This window comes from Marmota flaviventris, chromosome 3 (genome assembly GCF_047511675.1).
Source record: "Marmota flaviventris isolate mMarFla1 chromosome 3, mMarFla1.hap1, whole genome shotgun sequence".
NCBI lineage: Eukaryota > Metazoa > Chordata > Mammalia > Rodentia > Sciuridae > Marmota > Marmota flaviventris.
Window position 1 is genome coordinate 7352767 of NC_092500.1, and position 20464 is coordinate 7373230.

Here is a 20464-nt window from a genome sequence, read left to right on the forward strand (position 1 = left end):
AATAAAATAAAGGTATTGTATCCATCCACAATTAAAACTATATAGTTTTTAAATTTTTTTTTTTTAAATAAATGAAGCGCACCTGGGTTCAATGCCCAGCACCAAAAAAGTAAAATGAACTGGCGATAGGATGATGACATCACTGAAACCCTTCGTCTCGCGCGCTACTTTCTGAATATCTGATTCAGTTTCTATCAACATTTATAGTAGACCGCTAATAAAGACAGCAAAACATAACCCCTTTCCCAGACACGCGCGGTTTTCACCAAGGGGCCTTTTAGCGGCGAGGTCCGCCAGTCGTAGTGACATCACTTCCGCTTCCTGCCGCGCGCGCGGCCATTTCCGCTCCTCCGTCCGTGCGGCTTTCCGACTCCGCCGACTTCGGCTGCTGTTGGAGAGTGGCGAGCCAACGTGACCGCAGCCATGGTGAGTGCTTGAGCCGGGCCTCGGGACCCGGAAGCGGGGTTCGCGGGCTTCGGGGTCACTCGCCGTCCCATGGAGGCGTAGGACGAGCGCGGCCTCAGCCGCCAGTCGCCGGCTGCCCGGCCCGGAGTTGGAGCGCTGGCCGCCGCGGGGTCCCAACAGTCGGCCCCAGGTCCCAACTCGGGAAACCGCAGGAGCCGGGCCATTGCATTAGTCTTTTTGCGTGGCCGAAGGCCTGCGGTGATCAGAGGAGAGGGCCTGGCCCTGCCTGGGGGAGAGATCAGCCCACGTGGGCGATATGGTGGAAAATTGATGATTCTTTCGTTTCCCTTACTTTTTGTTTATTTACCTTTGCGAGGGTGATGTGGAACCCTGAATTCGGATCAGCCTCACCTGTCCCACCCTGTTCCTGTTGCTGGTATTCAGGAGGGGGAGCTCTCCGTGGGTCTGCACCTAGTGGCGATTCAGCACGTGCCAGGGAGCGTTTGCTGGCCTTGGGGAATGTGGAGTGGTCTGGAGCACAGGAATAGCTCTTCTTGCGAGACCGTGGTCTCAGAAATCCAAGGTGGTGCTTGGTAGCACCACATGCGGCAGTTAACATTTGTCTCCAACTTGTAGTCATCTAGCGAGAGTTCCAATTCTTGTGTCATGATGGAGTTACTTTGGGTTGGCTCTTGGTAAGAAGGGAAGACTTTTGCAAAGAACTTATATTTTATAGTAAGGTTTTAATCCTACCAAGTTTGGACCCCTTTGGAATTACCTTTTGTTTTTTGCTCCCACCCTGCGCTACGTAAAGCCAGTATATGGCAGAGTCTAGAACTTGAAGCTTCTAAACCAGTACCCGTCTTAACACAGTTCAGTGAAAAGTTTTGGAAGCTCCTGGTTTCAGGTTGAACTTTGTTGTATTTTCTCTTGGCCATAAAATGAACATAACAGTGCATGAGTGTAGCGCTGGGCAAAAGATGCAACTTATACAGTCCAGGGGGAGCAATATAGAATGTCCATGTGCTTCTGCCCTTTCCAATGCTTTAGTCAAGTCATTCTATACAATTTCATTCTATAAGTTCTTAATCAAGAAAAACAACAATTCTTAATGCTAGGCACTGCAATAGACATAATCAATTTGCAGCAAACAACTCTAGATTAATTAATTCACAGCAAACAAGATTAATTAATTCTAAGCATTGCCAACACAATCATGACAGGTTAATGACAGACATTGCCTCTGCATGTTAAGTTCAAGTGTCAGGTCAAAAGTCTCAAGCCTTAGGCTTTAAGTAAAGCAGGTACACAGTCACTCAGACCTTGGTGATCAGATTAGGAACCAAGGCAGGCTTCTCCTGGGGTGGAGCTGACAGCCAGTTGAGGAGAGGAGCCAGGGAGAAGATGCCACTCCATCAGGGTCAAGATGTGGCTGTAGAGTTTGAGAGCAGTGAGAACGATGCAGAGGTTCAGGCTTGTGGGCATCAGTGTCAGCTGGCTGAATCCCTGTTCATTTGCTCTATTATTTATACCAAATTTTGGGCCTTTTGATCCCCCTTTCAATCCTTATCAGCTACCACTGGATTTCTCAGTGACATCATTTACCCTGGGGTTAAAAACATCTGGTCTGGTGGTCCCACCCTGATCTTTTCACCTTTTCCTCTTATACGTGAGGACAGCCTGCCAGAGGCTTCACTCTGAGCTTATCAAGGCAGGGGGAAGTGACTTGTTTATGCCTGAGGACCATACTGGAGGGCTTACCTGGTGAGACTTGCAGGTTTCAAACTGGGAGTTTTTAAAATGGAGTTGCTTAGGCTCAGGCCTAAGGCCATCCTCACAGTGAAGATGTTGAAATCAAGTGTGGTACTGCTGCTTAAGCACTTGCCCTAATGGTTGTTATGGAGTTAGTGCAGTCATGCATCGTTAAAGGACAGGTAATGACATCACCCGGGTGTCTGCTCCCTCAAATGTTGAAGTTTGAACATTAAAGAAGCATGCAGAGGAAAGCATATAAAGTAAGTTTTATTTTAAAAGGAGTAACATAGACTTCTCCCAGGAGGGAGAAGGGAGCCATAGCTGGTATCCTGGCATTCCCAGGTGTTCTGCCCTTTTTATGTGTCCTAGGCTTCCTCTGTTTTCCTGCCCTCTTCCCCGTATCTTTCTCCTGCCTGCATATGTGACTAGACCCAGGAATGCTTGGTGGGATGGCCAAAAGGTGGGAAACGGGTGGGCTGAAGGGGAAAGGGCAGTATGGAGCAGCCCAGGACACATTATCAACCTTATAGTTCCCTGTATGGAGACACAATTCCTGGGACAGGTTACCTTGGCAACAGGTTGGAGCTGGGGGAGATTCTTTTTTTTTTTTTTTAATATTTATTTATTTATTTTTAGTTCTCGGCGGACACAACATCTTTGTTGGTATGTGGTGCTGAGTATCGAACCCGGGCCGCAAGCATGCCAGGCGAGCGCGCTACCGCTTGAGCCACATCCCCAGCCCAGGGGGAGATTCTTGATGAGGGTAGAGGAAGGGCTCTGAAGGAATTAACATTTCAATCCCTCAGGGGACAGTCTCCAACTTGTAGGACTCAAAATTGGCCTCCTTGATCTGACCTGGCTAGATTTACTATACTCACTGTCTAATTCTGGCTTCAGTGTATGTTCTGAAAATTGTGTTGTTAGCCGATTTTGTGGTTATGTGAACATCATGATGTGTACACAGATCTAGATGTTAATAGGTCAGTCGCCTTTGTGGCCTCTTGATGCAAGAGGAGATTCAGTAAACTAGAGATTTACAAAGGATGCTGCTTGCATAACAGGGCATCCTGTTTTATGGTAAACATTTTCTTATAAGTAGGTGTACACTCAACACTAAAATGTATAGTATGGTAAATACAAAAAAAACAGTAACTAAGCTGGGGATGTGGCTCAGTGGTAGAGTGCTTGTCCAGCATGGCTGAAGCCCTAGGTTCAACTCCTAGCACCCGCGGGGGGTGGGGTGGGGGGTGGGGATCCAGTGGGCACAATGGCACACACCTATACTCCCAGCTGCTTGGGAGCCTGAGGCAGAAGGATCTTGAGTTCAAAGCCAGCCTCAGCAAAAGCAAGGCACTAAACAGCTCAGATCCTGTTTCTAAAGAAAATACAAAACAGGGCTGGGGATGTGATACAGTAGGAGTGCCTCTGAGTTCAATCCCCGGTACCAAAAAAAAAGCAAACAGTACAGTCAATTGTATATCAAATTGATAACCCCAAAGAGAAAATGAATTGAAGTAACTTTTGAATAAACCATTTGTGTGTATTATAGGGTAGAATAAGCAAGGAAGTGTAGTTATTACTAGGAACCACTTGCTATGGACTGAATTGAGATTTTCAGGTGGACTTGGGGAATGGAGAGAGAAGTTTATGCTATGTTTACTGTAAATTATATCTTAATTTTGATTCAGTAAATTTGGAGTGTGGATATGGAAATCCTAATTTAAAGATTATCCCATGAAACTCAAGTGGCTGGTGAACCATAGGAGACCTTTTATAACCCATTTGCTCTAATATTACCAGGCATTAGGCTAAAGAAAAGCAAATAAAAGTATATAAGTTTTAATATACATTATTGGGCTATATAATTGCTTGCCTTCCCTTTTAGCCTTTAATAGTATATTTTAGTTTTTCTAAGCTGAGAGTGGGCAGGCTAGTGTTAATACATTAAGTGTGTGTGTAGGCTGGGGTTGTGGCTCAGCAGTAGAGTGTTCACCTACCATGTGCAAGGCCCTGGGTTCGATCCTCAGCACCACAAATAAATAAATAAATAAAGGTATTGTGTCCAACTAAAAAATAAATATTAAAAAAAGTGTGTGGGTGGGTGGGGGAATAGGAAGCACACTGACCACCTGTGTCACTCAATTGATTAGTATTTTCTGACTGATATTTCCCCCTGCAGACTGAGGCTGATGTAAATCCAAAGGCTTATCCCCTTGCAGATGCCCACCTCACCAAGAAACTGTTGGACCTTGTTCAGCAGTCATGTAACTACAAGCAACTTCGGAAAGGAGCCAATGAGGGTAAGGTACTGCAGGGTGCTGCTGGGGGAATGATGACAGCACCTGTCTCCTGGGGTCTCTGGTCTAGATTTCTGATTTGTAAGGAGGGCCAGAATTTTTCTTTTCTTTTTTCCCCCTTCTGAGACCAAGTCTTGCTATGTTGCCAGCACTGGCCCCAAACTCCTGGGCCTTAGCACTGAGCATTCTCCTTAGCCTCCCAAGTAGCTGGGACTATAGGCATGAACTGCCATGCCCTGGATATTCTTGATTGGGTATAGGAAGGTTTGAGAGCAGCAGCATTTTGACTAGATAAAAAAGGCTAATATGCTTAGAATATTTTTAGACTCATCCTTGTTAATTTGCCACATTCTCTTTCTCTCACCTTTTTTTTTTTTTTTTTTTTTTTAATGATACTGGGAATTGAGCCCAGGGCTTCATGCATGATGAGAAAGCTCTCTACCACTGTGCTACATATTCATATTCTTTCTCTCTCTCTCAATATTTTTATTGTTGGTGGATCTTTATTTATTTATATGCAGTGCTGAGAATTGAACCCAGTGCCTCACACATGCTAGGCAAGTGCTATACCACTGAGCCACAACCCCAGTCCCTCTATCTCTTTTATTTTTCATTTTGAAACTTGCTAAGTAGCCCAGGCTGGCCTCCACTACAATCTTTCTGACTTGGCCTCCCAAGTAGCTGGGATAACAGGTGTGTACCACCACACCTCGCTCCTTCCTTCTCCCTTAATATATAAAGCATCTTATTTGTTTGTCTACTTGTGCAGAACCATTTGTATTAACTTTGTACTCTCTCCAGAGCCATCAAAAGGAAAGGGATATTAATGCTTTTCAGTGTCTGATGGCAAGTGGTTTACTTGGGGAGAGTCCTTTTGTCTCCAAAGATTCTGAGACAACAGGCATTTGGGCCTGTGTTTGAGATTCAGGATGACTATGAGCTCACTCACCTGTGTTGCTAAACAAAGACAAAGCAAGCCATTCATGTGTCTCTGTGGACATGGTACTCTTTTCAGCCCTGCTTTTGGCCTGGTATTGGGGCATGAGTTCTTGCTCCATGTGTAAATGAGGATTCAGACAGGACCATCTTGACTTCTCCTGCCCTGCCATACCTTGCATGGTGCTAGACCCAGAGGTGCCAGGACGCTGGGTGGGAGGGTCCTTGAATGAGATGCTGGGTTCAGAATGTGCTTACTAGGGTTCAGAAAGGGAAGGGCAACAATTTCCTTGTCTTCTGCCTTGTTTCAACTATTCATTCTTCCTATATCTAATTGCCGTGTGTCAGGCACATGTCTGTATGCTGACGGTGCAATGGTGATCAAAACCAAGTCCCTGCCTTAGAGCTAAAGATAAAGTAGAGTTGGGGAAAATGTCTCTTCAGATGGAATATTTAGGGGAGGTTTTCCTGAGGTAAAATTTGAATACAGAACTGAAACCTTGGTGGCAGATAGAAGCTTTACACTCTAGCCATGGTGGTGAATTCTCATAATCCCAGAAACTCAGGAGGCTGAGGCAGGAGGATTGCAAGTTCAAAACCAACCTCAGTAACTTAGTGAGGTCCTAAGTTAAGAAAATAAAATTTTTAAAAAGCCTAGGGATGTGGCTCAGTGGTTAAGCGTCCCTGGGTTCAATTCCCAGTGCAAACACACACACAATAGAAGTACTCGACCGCTCTGCTTTGTATTGGTGAGGTTTTGTGGGAAATTGTTGGGTCTGCCTTGCTCAAGCCCCCTGTCACCTATTGGCCTGTTTGTCTCCACAGCCACCAAAACTCTCAACAGAGGCATCTCTGAGTTCATTGTGATGGCTGCAGATGCTGAACCTCTGGAGATCATCCTGCACCTCCCACTGCTATGTGAAGACAAGAATGTGCCCTATGTGTTTGTGCGTTCCAAGCAGGCCCTAGGGCGGGCTTGTGGGGTTTCCAGGCCTGTCATTGCCTGTTCTGTCACCATCAAAGAAGGCTCTCAACTGAAGCAGCAGATCCAGTCCATTCAGCAGTCTATTGAAAGGCTCTTAGTCTAAACCTGTGGCCGGCCTCTGCCCTGCTCTCCCCACCAACCCAGGTTGTGTATCATATTGTCTGTCTTAGCATGTAGTCAGCGGCTTTCTATTATAAAGTATTGTACTAAATCTGTTTTCTGGATTTTTGTATTGTTTTGTTTCACATCTCCCCTTCTACCCTCAGCCGTTCTTTTACTTTCCCTTTTGAAAAATGAGCCAGTACCCAAAACAGATAGCAGAATTGTGGCACCTAAGGCAGGAAGAGCCAGTAGCAACTTGCCTGAGCCAGGAGAGGCATCTGTTGCAGCTTTCATCCACTCGCTCCCAAGTGTGCAGGATGGGATGAGAATGGACCCTGGCCACTCTGACTTAAGATCCCTTGTGCCTGGCATACAGACTCTCTGTACATGTTATCATGATGTCCTTCTCTCACCTACTCTCCCCTCAAGATTATGTGTCATTTTGGGAGGAAGCAGGTGTTCTTTGAAGTTGCTGGGCTTATGTCCCGTGTGCTTTTGGTAATGTGATGTTAAATTCTTGCCCCAGCTACACCCTGAGGGTGACAGAGCAGCAGCATAGCTGCAGGATTCCAAAGACAACATGGGTGAGCGGGCATGGGGGACAATCGACCTGGATCTCGGAAGAGTCAGGAGTGGCAAGGGAAAAAGTGTCATCTGGTGCTGGAATGAGGGATTCTGGGGAAATCATGGAGACCTGGCTGGAAGCTACAGAGAGATGATGGGATCCAGGAAGCATCCTCTTTGAATGGAATTTCTTCAGTGGCCACTTAGCACCAGCTCTGGAGCCCTCACCCATTTCCTGCCACAACATGGTCAGATATTCTTTGTCCCAGAGTGTTCATTCTTGAGCATACTAATAAAAAACATATATTCATATTCCATTTTAAAGAAAGTGTGACAGTGCCTGATTATTAGTAGGTATTATCCAGCTAATATTTAAATGAAGAAATGCTTAGCATTACTAGAATGGTTATAGCTGCTGCTTCCCCTCGCCCCCCACCACCTTCCTCAGTGCTAGGATTAAACCCTGAGCTTTGTGCATGCTAAACATGCTTTACCCCAGCAAGTTATAGCTTTGACTTTTTGACCAAAAGGCTAAAAGCCATCATTTCCTGCAAGATAGTTTTTGGTTTAGCAGTTCAAAATGTCTTCTCATAGAGACTCAAGTCATCTGAGTTGCTATCACTGTAGAAAACACTCATCCTCATGACATTTAGCCTGGTTAATTTGCAAGGGATACTCAGTGTTCTGAGATATTTAGCAGCATCCCCAGCCCCTACCCATTTAGGGGGCAGTAGCAACCCACTGCTGCCCCCGACCAAAAAACATTTTCAGACATTATTGTCAGGAATCATTATTGCAGAGTTAGGCACATGCAGCATTGGTATTGGTGACTGAAGCTACTGCCACCTCACCTATCTAGTACTTTTTATCTGAGTGTAAATACAAATAACTCAGAATAAAGAAATTTTCTTCCCATATTCGAACAACTGGATACCACAGTGGTCAAATTAATGATAGTTTTCTCTTGGCTGTGTTGGGCCAATCCCACTTTAGCAGGAAGCCCATTGAGGTAAGGGGACCTATTCTGTGCCTACTGGACTAATCATTTCTCTCCTCATTTGCATCATCACCACTCCTGATGAAGTTTTACATTCATTTGTGGATGAAGTTTCAGGTAGTGTTTACTTTTGTATTTGCTTTTGTTATGTATGTTTAGCATAATCCAAAGAATTGGGAGAGAGGAGCTCAAGAAATGCACTTAGGGGCTGAGATGTAGCTCCATGGTAGAGCACTTGCTTAAGCATGTGCTTAAGCCCTGGGTTTAATACCCAGCACCAGAAAAGAAAAACCAAACTCCATCTAAATGAAAATTAGGGCCTATTCGTAAGAACCCTAAGGAAGGGGCAGGCAGGGGCTCCTGAGATCCTCAGCCCTTTTGTTCAGTCTATTTGATAGTTTTGGCTCAGTCCCCACTGCTGCACTGCATGCCTTTACAGGGCAGGGTACCAATCTGATTGCCTCCAGAAAAATCCTCCCAGGGTTTCTCCCCTGCTTCTGCAGACCTCCACTGCCTGTCCTGTGTCTGCCTCTCCCAGAGGTCTCCAGAAAAAACCTCCCAGGGTTCTCCCCTGCTTCTGCAGGCCTCCACTGTGTCTGCCTCTCCTAGAAGTTCCAACTTTGCTCAGTGTTCTATATTTTGTTTACTGAATATTCTGAATCTGTTTGCCACTCTTTTGCACTTTTTTTTTTAAAGAGAGAATTTTTTAATATTAATTTTTTAGTTTTCGGCGGGCACAACATCTTTGTATGTGGTGCTGAGGATCAAACCCGGGCCGCACGCATGCCAGGCGAGCGCACTACTGCTTGAGCCACATCCCCAGCCCCCACTCTTTTGCACTTGATATCCCTTTACTACACTGGCTCTCTCATTCTAACTTTGTTTCCTTTTCTCCCAGCTCTGTAACATTTTTAAAACCTAAACTTTTAAACTTTTTAAACTTTAAAACTTGAACTTGGGCTGGGGCTGTAGCTCAGTGGCAGAGTGCTTGCCTAGCATATGTGAAGCACTGGGTTCCGTCCTTAGCACCACATAAAAATAAACAAATAAAGGCATGCTGTTCATCTCCAACTACCAAAAAAAAAAAAAAAAATCAATCCAGTGACTGACATTTTCTGATCATTGTCCTCATTAGATATGAATGTGCAAGGTCCTAGCACCTGCAGCACAGAGGCACTAAAGCCTGGATGTGTTGGCAGGGAGGAAATCTATCCATTCCTAACCAACCATCTATGAAGGTGGTTGCAAATTTTTGTGTATAAACATTTTCTCTTTTTTTTAATATTTATTTTTTAGTTTTCGGTGGACACAACATCTTTATTTTTTTATTTTTATGTGGTGCTGAGGATCGAGCCCAGTGTCCCACGCATGCCAGGCAAGCGCGCTACCGCTTGAGCCACATCCCCAGCCATGAATAAGCATTTTCTTTTGGAGAGAGAATCCTTGGCTCCCATCAAATCTCTAAGGATCCTCTGACTCAAAACATTGCTGGTTAGAAACTTATAATTGGGCTGGGGTTGTGGCTCAAGCGGTAGCGCACTCGCCTGGCATGCGTGCGGCCCGGGTTCGATCCTCAGCCGATCCTCAGCACCACATACAAACAAAGATGTTGTGTCTGCCGAGAACTAAAAAAAAATAAATATGGAAAAAAGAAACTTATAATTGAAAAGCTTCCTGAGGACCTGCAATTAAGCAATATTTTTACATTTACAATAGACCTAAAGAGATTTTTCATTTATAGCATTAAGTACTGAAGAATGCATTGTCATTATCTTTGGTCTTAAACATGGATGGGAGAGGGAGAGAGAGAAATTTGCTCTGAGGACTTTGTATACCCTGACCCTTTTTGCAGTGCCAAGTGGGTTACATTTTGAAAAACTTCTGGGTGGAAGGTGGGTAGAGGGGAGAAGGGTAGTCAATTGCATATTCTCTTGTGAATGAAGGAAAAACATTTTGAGTAGCAAATAAATACTCTCTTCTAGGCACTGGGGCAGCCAGCTTCCGATGGCTCCCTGTGGGGGTGGTGGTGATGGTGGTGGGTGGGATTTATGCTCCTGTATAGTTTCCTGCACTAACTCAGAGTTGGTCTGAATAACAGAGTGTGACAGAAGTGACATGTGACTTCTAGGCTTCACAAGAGACACTGAAACTGAGTGTAGAGCTATATACCTATAGTTCCAGCTATTCAAGTGGCTAAGGGAGGACCACTGCAAGTTTAAGAACAGCCTGGGCAACTTAGACCGTGTCTCAAAATGAAAAAAAAAAAAAAAAAAGGTATGGGTCTCAAGCAATTCTGCCTCAATCTTGGAGTTCCAGGGGCTACAGACCTGTGAAAAAAGAATAGAAAACACTGTAGCTTCTGTCTTCTCTTCAGATCACCAGCTCTGAGGGGAATGAGCTTTGTTGTGAAGACTTTAAAGCAGCTGTGGAGAGGTCTGAAATGCTATAGTCAACCAGCCATGGGAATCAACCTCTCTCATTTGTACCTGTGGGATTATTTATTTATTGGGTACTGGGGAATTGAACCAGGGATCCTTAACCACTGAGTCACTCTCCAACCCTTTTTATTTTAAGACAGGATCTTGCCAAGTTGCTTAGGGCTTCACTAGGTTGCTGAGGCTGGCTTCAAACTTATGATCCTCCTGTCTCAGCCTCCCTAGTCACTGGGATTTCAAGCATGCACCATGGTGCCCAGGTACCCATGGGATTTTAATGAACAGAGGTGACTGAATGATAACACTGAGAGGTCAATGCCATTGAAAGAAGAATTTATTTCAATTCCAGTACCACAAAAAAAGAATTTATTTACATTAACCAAGAGGGCATGATATACCACAGAGCCTCAGAGGAAGCCTCAGTTTGGTCAGGAGAAGCAAGAATGTGGCCTAGGCTACAGCCTGAATTGGTATTTCCTTGGGGAAGGCAGAGTAAATGGCTTAGGACTGTCTAGTCTGAATAATTCGTGTGGGCTTTGGGCAATAGGTGTGGTCTCCAGTTACCTGGTTCCTTCCTGGGTCTTGGTGATGCTGCAAACAGGGATCTTTTTTCTTTTTTTTTAATATTTATTTTTTTTAGTTCTCGGCGGACACAACATCTTTGTTTGTATGTGGTGCTGAGGATCGAACCCTGGCCGCAAGCATGCCAGGCGAGCGCGCTACCGCTGAGCCACATCCCCAGCCCCAAACAGGGATCTTTTGACCCAATGACAATGGAAATGAAGGGGCTGGGGTTGTGGCTCAGTGGTAGAGTGCTCACCTAGCATATGCAAGGCCCTGGGTTCAATCCTCAGCACCACTTAAAAATAAATAAAAGTATTGTGACAATGGAAATGAAATTGAGTCAGATTAGCAAACATACAGGGAAAGCTTTTTTTTTAAGAGAGAGAAAGAGGAGAGAGAGAATTTTAATATTTATTTTATTTTATTTTTTTAGTTTTCGGCAGACACAACATCTTTGTTTGTATGTGGTGCTGAGGATCGAACCCGGGCTGAACTCATGCCAGGCGAGCGCGCTACCACTTGAGCCACATCCCCAGCCCCACAGGGAAAGCTTTTACTGGAGCTTCTATTTAGGAAAGTAGACACAGATCCAACAAGATGTCAGGCTGGCTCCCTGAACAAAAGGGTTTTAGTGGTTACTTGCAGGGGTGGGAATATTAATTGGCAAGGGCTGGGGATAGGCTCTGTGGTGGAATGTTCCTGGGTTCAATTCCCAGTACTGCAAATAAAAATGTAAAAGAATACATACAGGGTACCCTGACCACAAATGCTGCAAAACTGACCTCGACTGAGAGTGGCACACATCAAACTTTCCAAGGTCGACTGTTAGGCCATGAGCCAAGGCCCAGAAAAGCATCTACATCCTGTCCCCATGTTGTTCCCTGTCTCACTGGGATGACTTAGGACAGGAGATATAATGGCTAGATTGTGAAAGCTAGATAAAGGAGGGGGTTGGCTTGCAAGAAAGGCATTCTCTCAAGTAACTTTTTAACCATCTTTAGGAATCTAGGAGGGGCACTCTCTCTCGGCCTGTAAACTTGCCCACCCAAGACCTTAAAACAAAAAATACAGAAAATAAACATGATTAATACAGCCTCCCTACAAGTGGACCTTCCAGCCTCTATCAGGCTTTCAGATGACTGCAGCCTTAGTCAATATCTTGAATGCACCTCATGACTCACTTTAAGTCAAGACTACCCAGCCAATCATCTCCCACATTCCTCATCCACAGAAATGGTGAAAGAGAATGTTTATGGCTGCTTTAAGCTGAAAGTTTTGAGGTAATTTGTTTCAAAGCAATAGATAAAGTGGGGGAGGAGGATGAAAGGATGAAGATGTCTTGTCAAAATGGCAATAAACATGGTTAGGTCAAAATGGCAGGGCAGCCAGGCATGGTGGCACTGGCCTATAATCCAAACTACTCAGGAGGCTGAGGCAAGAGGATGGCAAGTTTGAAGCCAGCCTCCAGAACTTAGCAAGATCCTATCTCAAATAAGACAAGTTGGGTGTGTAACTCAGTGATAAGGTGTCCCTGGTTCAATCCCTAGTAGTTGGGGGGTGGGGTAGTAGGGAGTGGGATTTGGCAGGACAATGAACACTGAAGTGCTGGCAGCATCCCTCAATGGTTATGAGATGCTCCAGGGTGCCTCAGAGTGCCTGAAAATAAATACCTTTAGGATCTGTTTTCATATGATGCAGTCAAGTTACAAGGAGGATTAGTGCATTCTGGTGGCAGTTTAGGCTCAAACATGCTGAGTGTAGTATAGGTGTGCACATTTCCCTCCATATGGATTTGAGGATTTCGGGATGACAGGAGAGGCAGTGGATGACTAATCTCTTCCAGAGCTCATAGTCCTGCCTTGCTTTTCTTCTAGCTTTTATATTTTATTTAAAAAAATAGCTGTAATTGGACACAATACCTTTTTTTTTATTCATTTATTTTACGTGGTGCTGAGGATCGAACCCAGTGTTTCACTCATGCTAGGCAAGTATTCTACCACTGAGCAACAACCCCAGCCCTCTTCTAGCTTTTACTGTGACAAAAAGATATCACAGAAGGTTACACTCTAAAAAGTGAAATCGTCCCTTCACCACAGTTAACATCTTGGTGAGTGCCATTCTGAACGTTCCCTCTGCATCTGGCCTAGAGTAAACACACATATATGAGATGTGGGCGTGATTGATAGAGTTTCCTCCCAACAGAGTCAGAATCTACTTTCCAGCTGCTGCCATCACTGCTGGTGGCTTGGTGTGGCTGCACCTTTGGAGTGGGCCAGGTCTACTGGCAGCTCCTGGAGTCTTCACAGCGCCACCTGGTGGATCAAAGCATGCCTGAGGCAGTGGAAGCTAGAAGTACTTGGTGAGCACCCCGTGCATTTACATTTTCTGATTTTCAATGGGATGTACAAACGAAGAAACGGAGGCTCAGACGTGCTAGATCAATTGCCCAAGGTCAATTGTATATATGCAATGGAGTCAATATACAGATTTACTGACTTGTGAGCTTTCAAAAGTCCAATTACATCTGAATGTGGACTTTCCTCCTTCCTGAGGAGCTCAATAGGCAGAGAAGGCATCATCAGAGAAACAGGTTGCAACTACTATCTATCTATCTATCTATCTATCTATCTGTCTATCTATCTCTATCTATTTATCTATAAAACCTGGAGAGATCTGACTGCTCTCAAAGGGAAATTTGGTAACAATGGGCCACCGTCCTCCCTTGGCCACCTTTGAGAAAGGCAAAGAGAGAATCAAGCTGGTACACCCAGGTAGGAGAAAGTTTGAAGAGCAGCCTTAATAGAGAGGGGAGGGAGCTAGATTGGACTAGGAATGAAGAGCAGAATTGAGGGTGTTAGGTGCAGGACAGGCTGGTCTGCAGAGCCTGCAGGTCATGCCAAACAAAGTTAGGTGCAGAATGACCTGGCTTCTCAAACCCTCTGTCTGGTTCTATATCCCCTGTTTGCTTCAAGCCCAAACGCCCAAGCCCCTGCTCAAGGCTGAACACTCAACCACCACCAACCACCCCCCCTCAGGGTTGAACACTTAACCCCCCTTGGGCCAACAAGGCAGCTTGCAGACCCAGAGATTCGATTAGATTTGGGCTATAAAAACTCCCTGTGCCTGTTCCTTCCCTCTATCATAAAGTTCATTCAGACCCAGGTGGGTAAAATTTCTAATCAAGCTTTTAACCAGCTTCTCCTCAGGAATTACCAACTCCTGGCTACTGATGGTACCTCCAGTTGAGACCTATGCCAAATGGACTGACGTCATCATTGGATCTGTGGTGGCAAGGAACCTTCGTTGATACCGGTCTTCTCTGCCCTCCTGTGGGGGCTCCTTACTTCCCTCCTCTCTTTCTCCCACACCACCCCATTTCAGCAGGAAGCAGCTGAATGAGTCGACACCCACTCTCATTTAATAACAAAGAGGGGGGAATGTTGGGAGTCACCCGGCTCCAAAGACTAACTTCCCCATCCCCCAAGAAGAGCCGTCCAATGGTGAGCCCTGCTGGCTCACATGATCCTTACCCACCAATCAGACTAGCCCTGCTGGCTCACCTGATCCTACCCATCAATCAGAAAGCACCCCATGCCAACTGTCAAACCACCCCTGGCTCGATAAATATGCAGAGCTGTTCCTCAATAAAAGGGAATTTGCTCCAACGACGACGAGCCTTGTTCGTTTTTTCAATCTATCTATCTTATTGGTACCAGGGATTGAACCCAGGGCGCTTAACCACTGAGCCACATCCCCAATCCCTTTTTTATATTTCATTTAGATACAGGGTCTCGCTCAGTTGCTTAGGGCTTCGCTAAGTTCTGAGGCTGCCTTTGAATTTGAGATCCTCCTGCCTCAGTCTCACAAGCCACTGGAATTACAGATGTGCACCACAACACTTGGCTACAACTACTATTTATTACAGACCTTGAGTGGTGGTTTTTCTAACATCATTCACATAGTTGGGCTCTGGTGTTTGTTCTTTGTCCCTTGAATTCTTTGAAAGAGGCTACATTTGAGTAAGGTCACTCAGGAGCACCCAGAAAAGCCAACCAGGAATGCGTTGGAGGGTTTGTCCTCACTACCTAGGACACCCAGGGCTGAAAACCAAGGGTGCAATGATGGCACTTTCTTACCCTCTCACTTGCAGATGCCTGTCTTTGTAGACTGGCCCTTTCCAGAATCCAGAGCTTCCAAGCAAGCTTCATTTAACGAGAATGGCCCAATTTCTCAACAATAAGAATCAGCAGGTACTAAGCACTTTCTAATTGGAAAAATCTTTCCTCTCCAATGACTTGCTGACTTGCCAAGGAAAGAAATGCCAAAAGAATGTAATATCTCTTTTTAAAAAATATTTTTAGTTGTAAATGGACACCATACCTTTATTTTATTTATTTGTATGTGGTGCTGAGGATCAAACCCAGTGCCTCACATGTGCTAGGCAAGCGCTCCACCACTGAGCTACAACCCCAATCCATGACACCTCTTTTCAAACACAAAAACCAAATATAGGTTTAAAAATGTACAAACCTCAGAGCAGATAATCCAAGGCTGTAGATTTTATAGCAGGAAACTAGCCCTCCGACATACTCCTCCTGCTAATTCTTCAAAAGTAGGAGCATCAGAGAGCAGAAAAGTCACCAGAAAGATAGAGGGATGGGGAGGAAGAATAGAAAGGGAGAGACATTTCCCTCTTCTCCTAACACTAGACTTCTCAACTTGAACTTCCCATGCTCCTCTGAAAAATAACTCTTAATTTCTCATATACTGGAACTAATTCTGAGGAAAACAGAAAATTTATGTCTTCAAACTTTAATAGCATATTCAGAAGAACACAATCTGAGGAAGTTGCTATTTACTCATGAAGCAAATGATACCAAAATTTAAAATGTTACTCTTATTGCTTCTGAAATCCGATTTTTAGACCTTAGCATACTGCATGTTTGAAGGAAAACAAGTGGGAGGACAGGGATTGGGAGAGTGAGTCTTGCTAAGGCTTGTCATTCCTGAAGCACCTATGTTTATATGACCTGGACTGTGACATCCTTCCCCATCCCCTCTGTTTTTGGTTTCTGTTTCCATCATGATGTGTGTTCCCAGTAGGAGAGAAAATTAAGCTCAGAGCTGATGGCCAGTGCTCTCTGGATGCAAGGCAGACATACCTTTCTCCTTCACACAAAGAGCAGTACACAGTACAAAGTCAAGGTTCTTTATTCACATAGAGTAAGGCACAAGCCAAGTGAGAGAGCCATGCGGTCTCTGTGCCAACAAGTTTCAAATGTAAAGTCCTCAGCTTCCGCAAGGCAACTCCTCCCAGCTCAGGAAAAACACCTTTAACTTGGTGAGAACAAAAGCAGGCAACTTCGCCACGGGGAGGGTGTGTGGTCAGCATCAGTCCTTCTGGAAGTGCTCAGTGAGAGCAGCCAGCAGCTCCTGCTTCTTCAGCCCACCCTTCAGCCCATGCACCCTGCAGGCCTCCTTCAGCATGGGCACTGTGAGCTTGCCCAGCGTGCCCTTGGCAATGTGGGCCTTCAGCTCCTCTTCAGATACCTCCATTTTGGGCTTTTTACTTCCAGAAACTCCATCATCTGGGGAAAAGGGTCAGGAGAGAAGAACTAAATGTGCTACCAGTGGCATCCCAGCTGCACATAATGGGGCCCCTTAGGATTTAGGCTACAGTGAACCATTTTTCATAAAGCTATGATGCCTACCTACAGTATATGGGGGAAGACAGGTATCTTGACAAGACACCTTTATTTATAGATATAATAAAAGATGTAACTCATACCTAGAAGGGAGTTTCCAGCAGTATGAATATCACGAGTTTACCTAAAACAATTACTCACTCTGGGTGAGCAAATAGTTGCTTCCCATTTTTCCTTCAAAAAGCATTTACAGCAGCTAGGGACATAGCTCAGGGGTAGGGTGCTTTCTCAGCATGCTCAAGGCTCTGACCCTCCAGCATCACAAAAAAAGAAAAGAAAAAGTGTTTGTAAATGGGGAAGCATTTACAAACACTAAGTTTCAAGGCACCAGGTGATAAGAACACGCAGGTTGAGCGAGACAAACATGCAGACAAGTACTTCGTCACTAACCCACGGTCAGCATGTGAGGAGCTCTGCCAGTGGGTTCCAAGGGCACTACAGGAGTCACTCCTAATGCAAAAGGGAGAAAGCACCATGGCAACCACCTACCCTCTTGTGGCGCCCTTTCCTCATTTGTCAGGTAAACAATGCCCAAGTCTGGCTTTAGTTGACCAAGAGAGCCCAAAAGATTACAATCTAAGACAACTATTCCAAAATGGTGACTGTGCACCAGGTGCCGGCTCCATAAACGTGAGCCTCATAGTAGGAAAATGTTGGATTCCCAGGTAAGAAAAAGGATAGTCCAATAGAAAAAATAGTTAATGCCAAGAACAGGAAGTACACATTTAAAAAAACAGTCCAATGAAATTACATCTCGAGCAGGGGTTATAGCTCAGTGGTAGAGCGCTTGCCTAGCACATGTGAGGCACTGGGTTCTATCCTCAGCACCACATAAAAGTAAGTAAATAAAATAAAGGTATTGTGTCCATCTACAACCCTACAACCCAAAACAAACAAAAAAACTACATCTCACTCATATCTGCAGAATTACAAAACAATCAGGACATAATTTTCTCTTTACCAATTTTTTTATAGTTAATTTTTTAAATTTATGAGAGACAACAGAATGCATTACAATTCTTATTATGCATTTAGAGCATGATTTTTCATCTCTGATTGTACCTTTACCAATTTTTGTATAAATATCTTAAAATACTTATAAAGTCCAGAATTGGTGAGATTATACAAAAACATGATCCCTTCTTGGGTTTGGTATCAATGTATCACTTTTTCAGGAGATAATTTTTTTTGGGGGGTGGGTATCAGGGATGGAACTCAGGAGCACTCAGCCACTGGGCCACATCCCCAGCCCTATTTTTTATTTTATTTAGAGACAGGGTTTGAGTTGCTTAGCATCTCACTTTTGCTAAGGCGGGCTTTGAACTCATGATCCTCCTATCAGCCTCCTGAGCAGCTGGGATTACAGGTGTGTGTCACCGCACCCGGCAGGGGACAAATTTCTGCAGTATTAGGGATGGAACCCAGGACCTCACACACTAAGCAAGCACTCTACCACCGAGCTACATCCCCAGCCCCATCTATCTATCTATCTAGAGATAGGGTCTCACTAAGTTGCTGAGGCTGGCCTTGAACTTGCAATCCTCCTGCCCCAGCCTTCCATGTAGCTGGCATTACAAGCATGTGCCATGATGCCCAGCTGGTTTAAAAATTTCTGAAAGGCCATTACCCTCCCTCTGTGATAAGACCATGAAGACAACTTTTCAAAAGAACCCTCTGCATGTCCACAGCCAGTTCCTTACCTTGTTTTCGCTTGCTAACTTTATCCTCAGGATTGTAATCTGGTGGGTAGACAAGTTCCTTAAACTCATCTACCAGGGAGCCCAGTCTTTTATTCATTGCTTCAACCTTGGGCACTAGAAAAATGAAAATACAGAAGAGTGGCCAGGTGAGTATTGTTCCACAGTGTCCTGTCCAGTTGTAACTCTAGGAGAAGAGAGGAGAGAGCACCTAACTGCTGGGATGAAGGGTGAGGGGAAGAGCCTGCTACAAAACAGCTGACCTGGCCACAAAAACACTCAATAAAGTCCTGCCAGCATTTTCCAAGTTCGGTGTCCTGTGGTATCCATTGGAGATGGTTCAGGACCCATGCAGATAACCAAAACCCTCAGATGCTCACATCCCTTATTTAAAATGCTGTAGTATGTGCATATAACCTACACACATCTTCACATATACTTTGAATCATCTCCAGATTACTTATAATACCTGATACAATGGAAATGCTACATAAATACATTGTTGTTTTACTGTGTTATTTAAGGGAAAATGACATCCATGTTCAGCACAGAAGCAATTTTTTGCAAATATTTCTGATCCATGGTTGGCTGAATCAATGTATGAGAAACCCAAGGATATGGAAAGATGACTATACTTCTTATTGCCTAAGGCCTTACAGGAAAAGAAGGGCTGCTTAACTCAAGTGTTTCTCTTCTGCCAGATGTGGCTACACAGTCATGACAAACTTGTGCCTTCAATGGCAGGGCTAGTCTGCCTGGTATAGAAGACCAGGAATAACATGGAAGCTGAATGGCCCAGCCAGTTGTTCTCATCTCTCTAACCCTTATACGAATCTTCATTAAATCCAATCTGCTTCCTGTGGTTATTTACTTGTGCCACTAAACTTCCTGGGTCCTCTTACAGATAGGTAAGAGAATCATAATCAGAAGGGGCTACAGCAAGGTCAGAGAAGCCCCACTTGGAAAGCCAAGGCAAAGCTGGTAATAAGTTGGCTTTTCTCATGGCAGAGCATGCACAGTCTGATGGAGAGGCAGTAGCACAGAGGGCAGTGCACAGGCTCAGGCAGGAGTCACTGGGTTCTGAGCCTGGAAGCACCACTCACAATTTAGTACCTGCACATGGGGCAAATCACTCCCTTCTCTGTAAAATCAGGACAACTAAAGCCCCTACCTCATACTTACAAATATTAAATGAGTCAACACATAGGACAACAGTTCAGGGACATGGTAGGCACTTGATAAATATTATATTATTTAACTTTCACCAACATGCAGGCATGAGGTGGCCTAGTTCAGAAGCAGGTTTCAGGAGCCTGGCACTCTCTCCTCGTCTCACTGCAGAATCATTCCCAGGCATTCTAATCAGGTCTAGAAAAATCTCTCAAGCAGATAGCCTAGATGATGGTGTTCAGTCTCTAGAGAGTTAGGCAATGCATCCACATTACTAGATCAGAGAGAAATCAAAAAGAAGGCCTCCAGTAAAAACGACTTGAGTCAGTCCAACATTCTTACATGTCAGATCTACTGCTTGTTCAGGCTCCATCAAATCCAAAGCTAAGGCCTCCAGATTCCTGAAATGCTGCTGCAGCACTGGGTTCTCAAAGCTGTCACTTCTGTTAAAACAATGAGAAAAACATTAACAAATCAAAACATAACAAGTTAAACATTTTAAAAATGAAACCAAATAATAAAATTAAAGAAATCCAGCTGAAAAAACACTCCAAGTAAAATATTTGGGAATCCTGTCACAAATCAACTTCTCTCGCTGATTTTATCTAATGCTAGAGATCCAAAAGTTAACTTCAAAGCGAACCTGCTCCCTGTCACTGGACACCATGGCCAGAACCAGAACAAGAAGAGGTAGGGCTGTGTAAATACAGAGGAAAGACAAAGGAGGGATGGTGGGGAGAGGGAGATTCAGAATCCTGAGTGTACTTTCTTCCTGTATGCAGTAGCAGTGGAATGGGGGTAAAGAGGACATGAATCTAGGGCTGGGTTTGTGGTTCAATGGTAGAGTGCTCA

At 44.6% G+C, this 20464-nt stretch overlaps 2 protein-coding genes across 8 annotated transcripts in view; one reads left to right on the forward strand and one right to left on the reverse strand.

The window, feature by feature from the left end:
* Positions 1 to 326: 326 nt before the first annotated feature.
* Snu13 (small nuclear ribonucleoprotein 13) lies at positions 327 to 7372 on the forward strand. Of its 2 annotated transcripts, XM_027954179.2 has the most exons (4): positions 327 to 426; positions 4340 to 4460; positions 6219 to 6522; positions 7007 to 7372. In XM_027954179.2, the coding sequence occupies exons 1-3, from the start codon at positions 424 to 426 to the stop codon at positions 6479 to 6481; spliced, it is 387 nt and encodes a 128-aa protein (XP_027809980.1). In that variant the 5' UTR covers positions 327 to 423; the 3' UTR covers positions 6482 to 6522; positions 7007 to 7372. The 2 variants fall into 2 exon arrangements, with proteins under 2 accessions (XP_027809980.1, XP_027809225.1); XM_027953424.2 differs by lacking the exon at positions 7007 to 7372 and having other exon boundaries at positions 6219 to 6589.
* An 8863-nt stretch (positions 7373 to 16235) lies between these two features.
* Xrcc6 (X-ray repair cross complementing 6) overlaps positions 16236 to 20464 on the reverse strand; it is a 50829-nt gene continuing 46600 nt past the window's right edge. For all 6 annotated transcript variants that reach the window (XM_071609440.1, XM_027955907.2, XM_027920749.2 and 3 more), the window contains exons 11-13: positions 19955 to 20055; positions 18446 to 18559; positions 16236 to 16628 (exon numbers count right to left, since the gene is read on the reverse strand). In XM_071609440.1, coding sequence (XP_071465541.1) covers positions 16432 to 16628; positions 18446 to 18559; positions 19955 to 20055 — 412 coding nt within the window. In that variant the 3' untranslated portion in view covers positions 16236 to 16431. The remainder of the gene's footprint in view (positions 16629 to 18445; positions 18560 to 19954; positions 20056 to 20464) is intronic.

Coding starts and splice junctions, on each gene's coding strand:
- Snu13 (XM_027954179.2), top strand. Junction 4,461..6,218: donor TCGGAAAGGAGCCAATGAGG/GTAAGGTACTGC, acceptor TTGTCTCCACAG/CCACCAAAACTCTCAACAGA.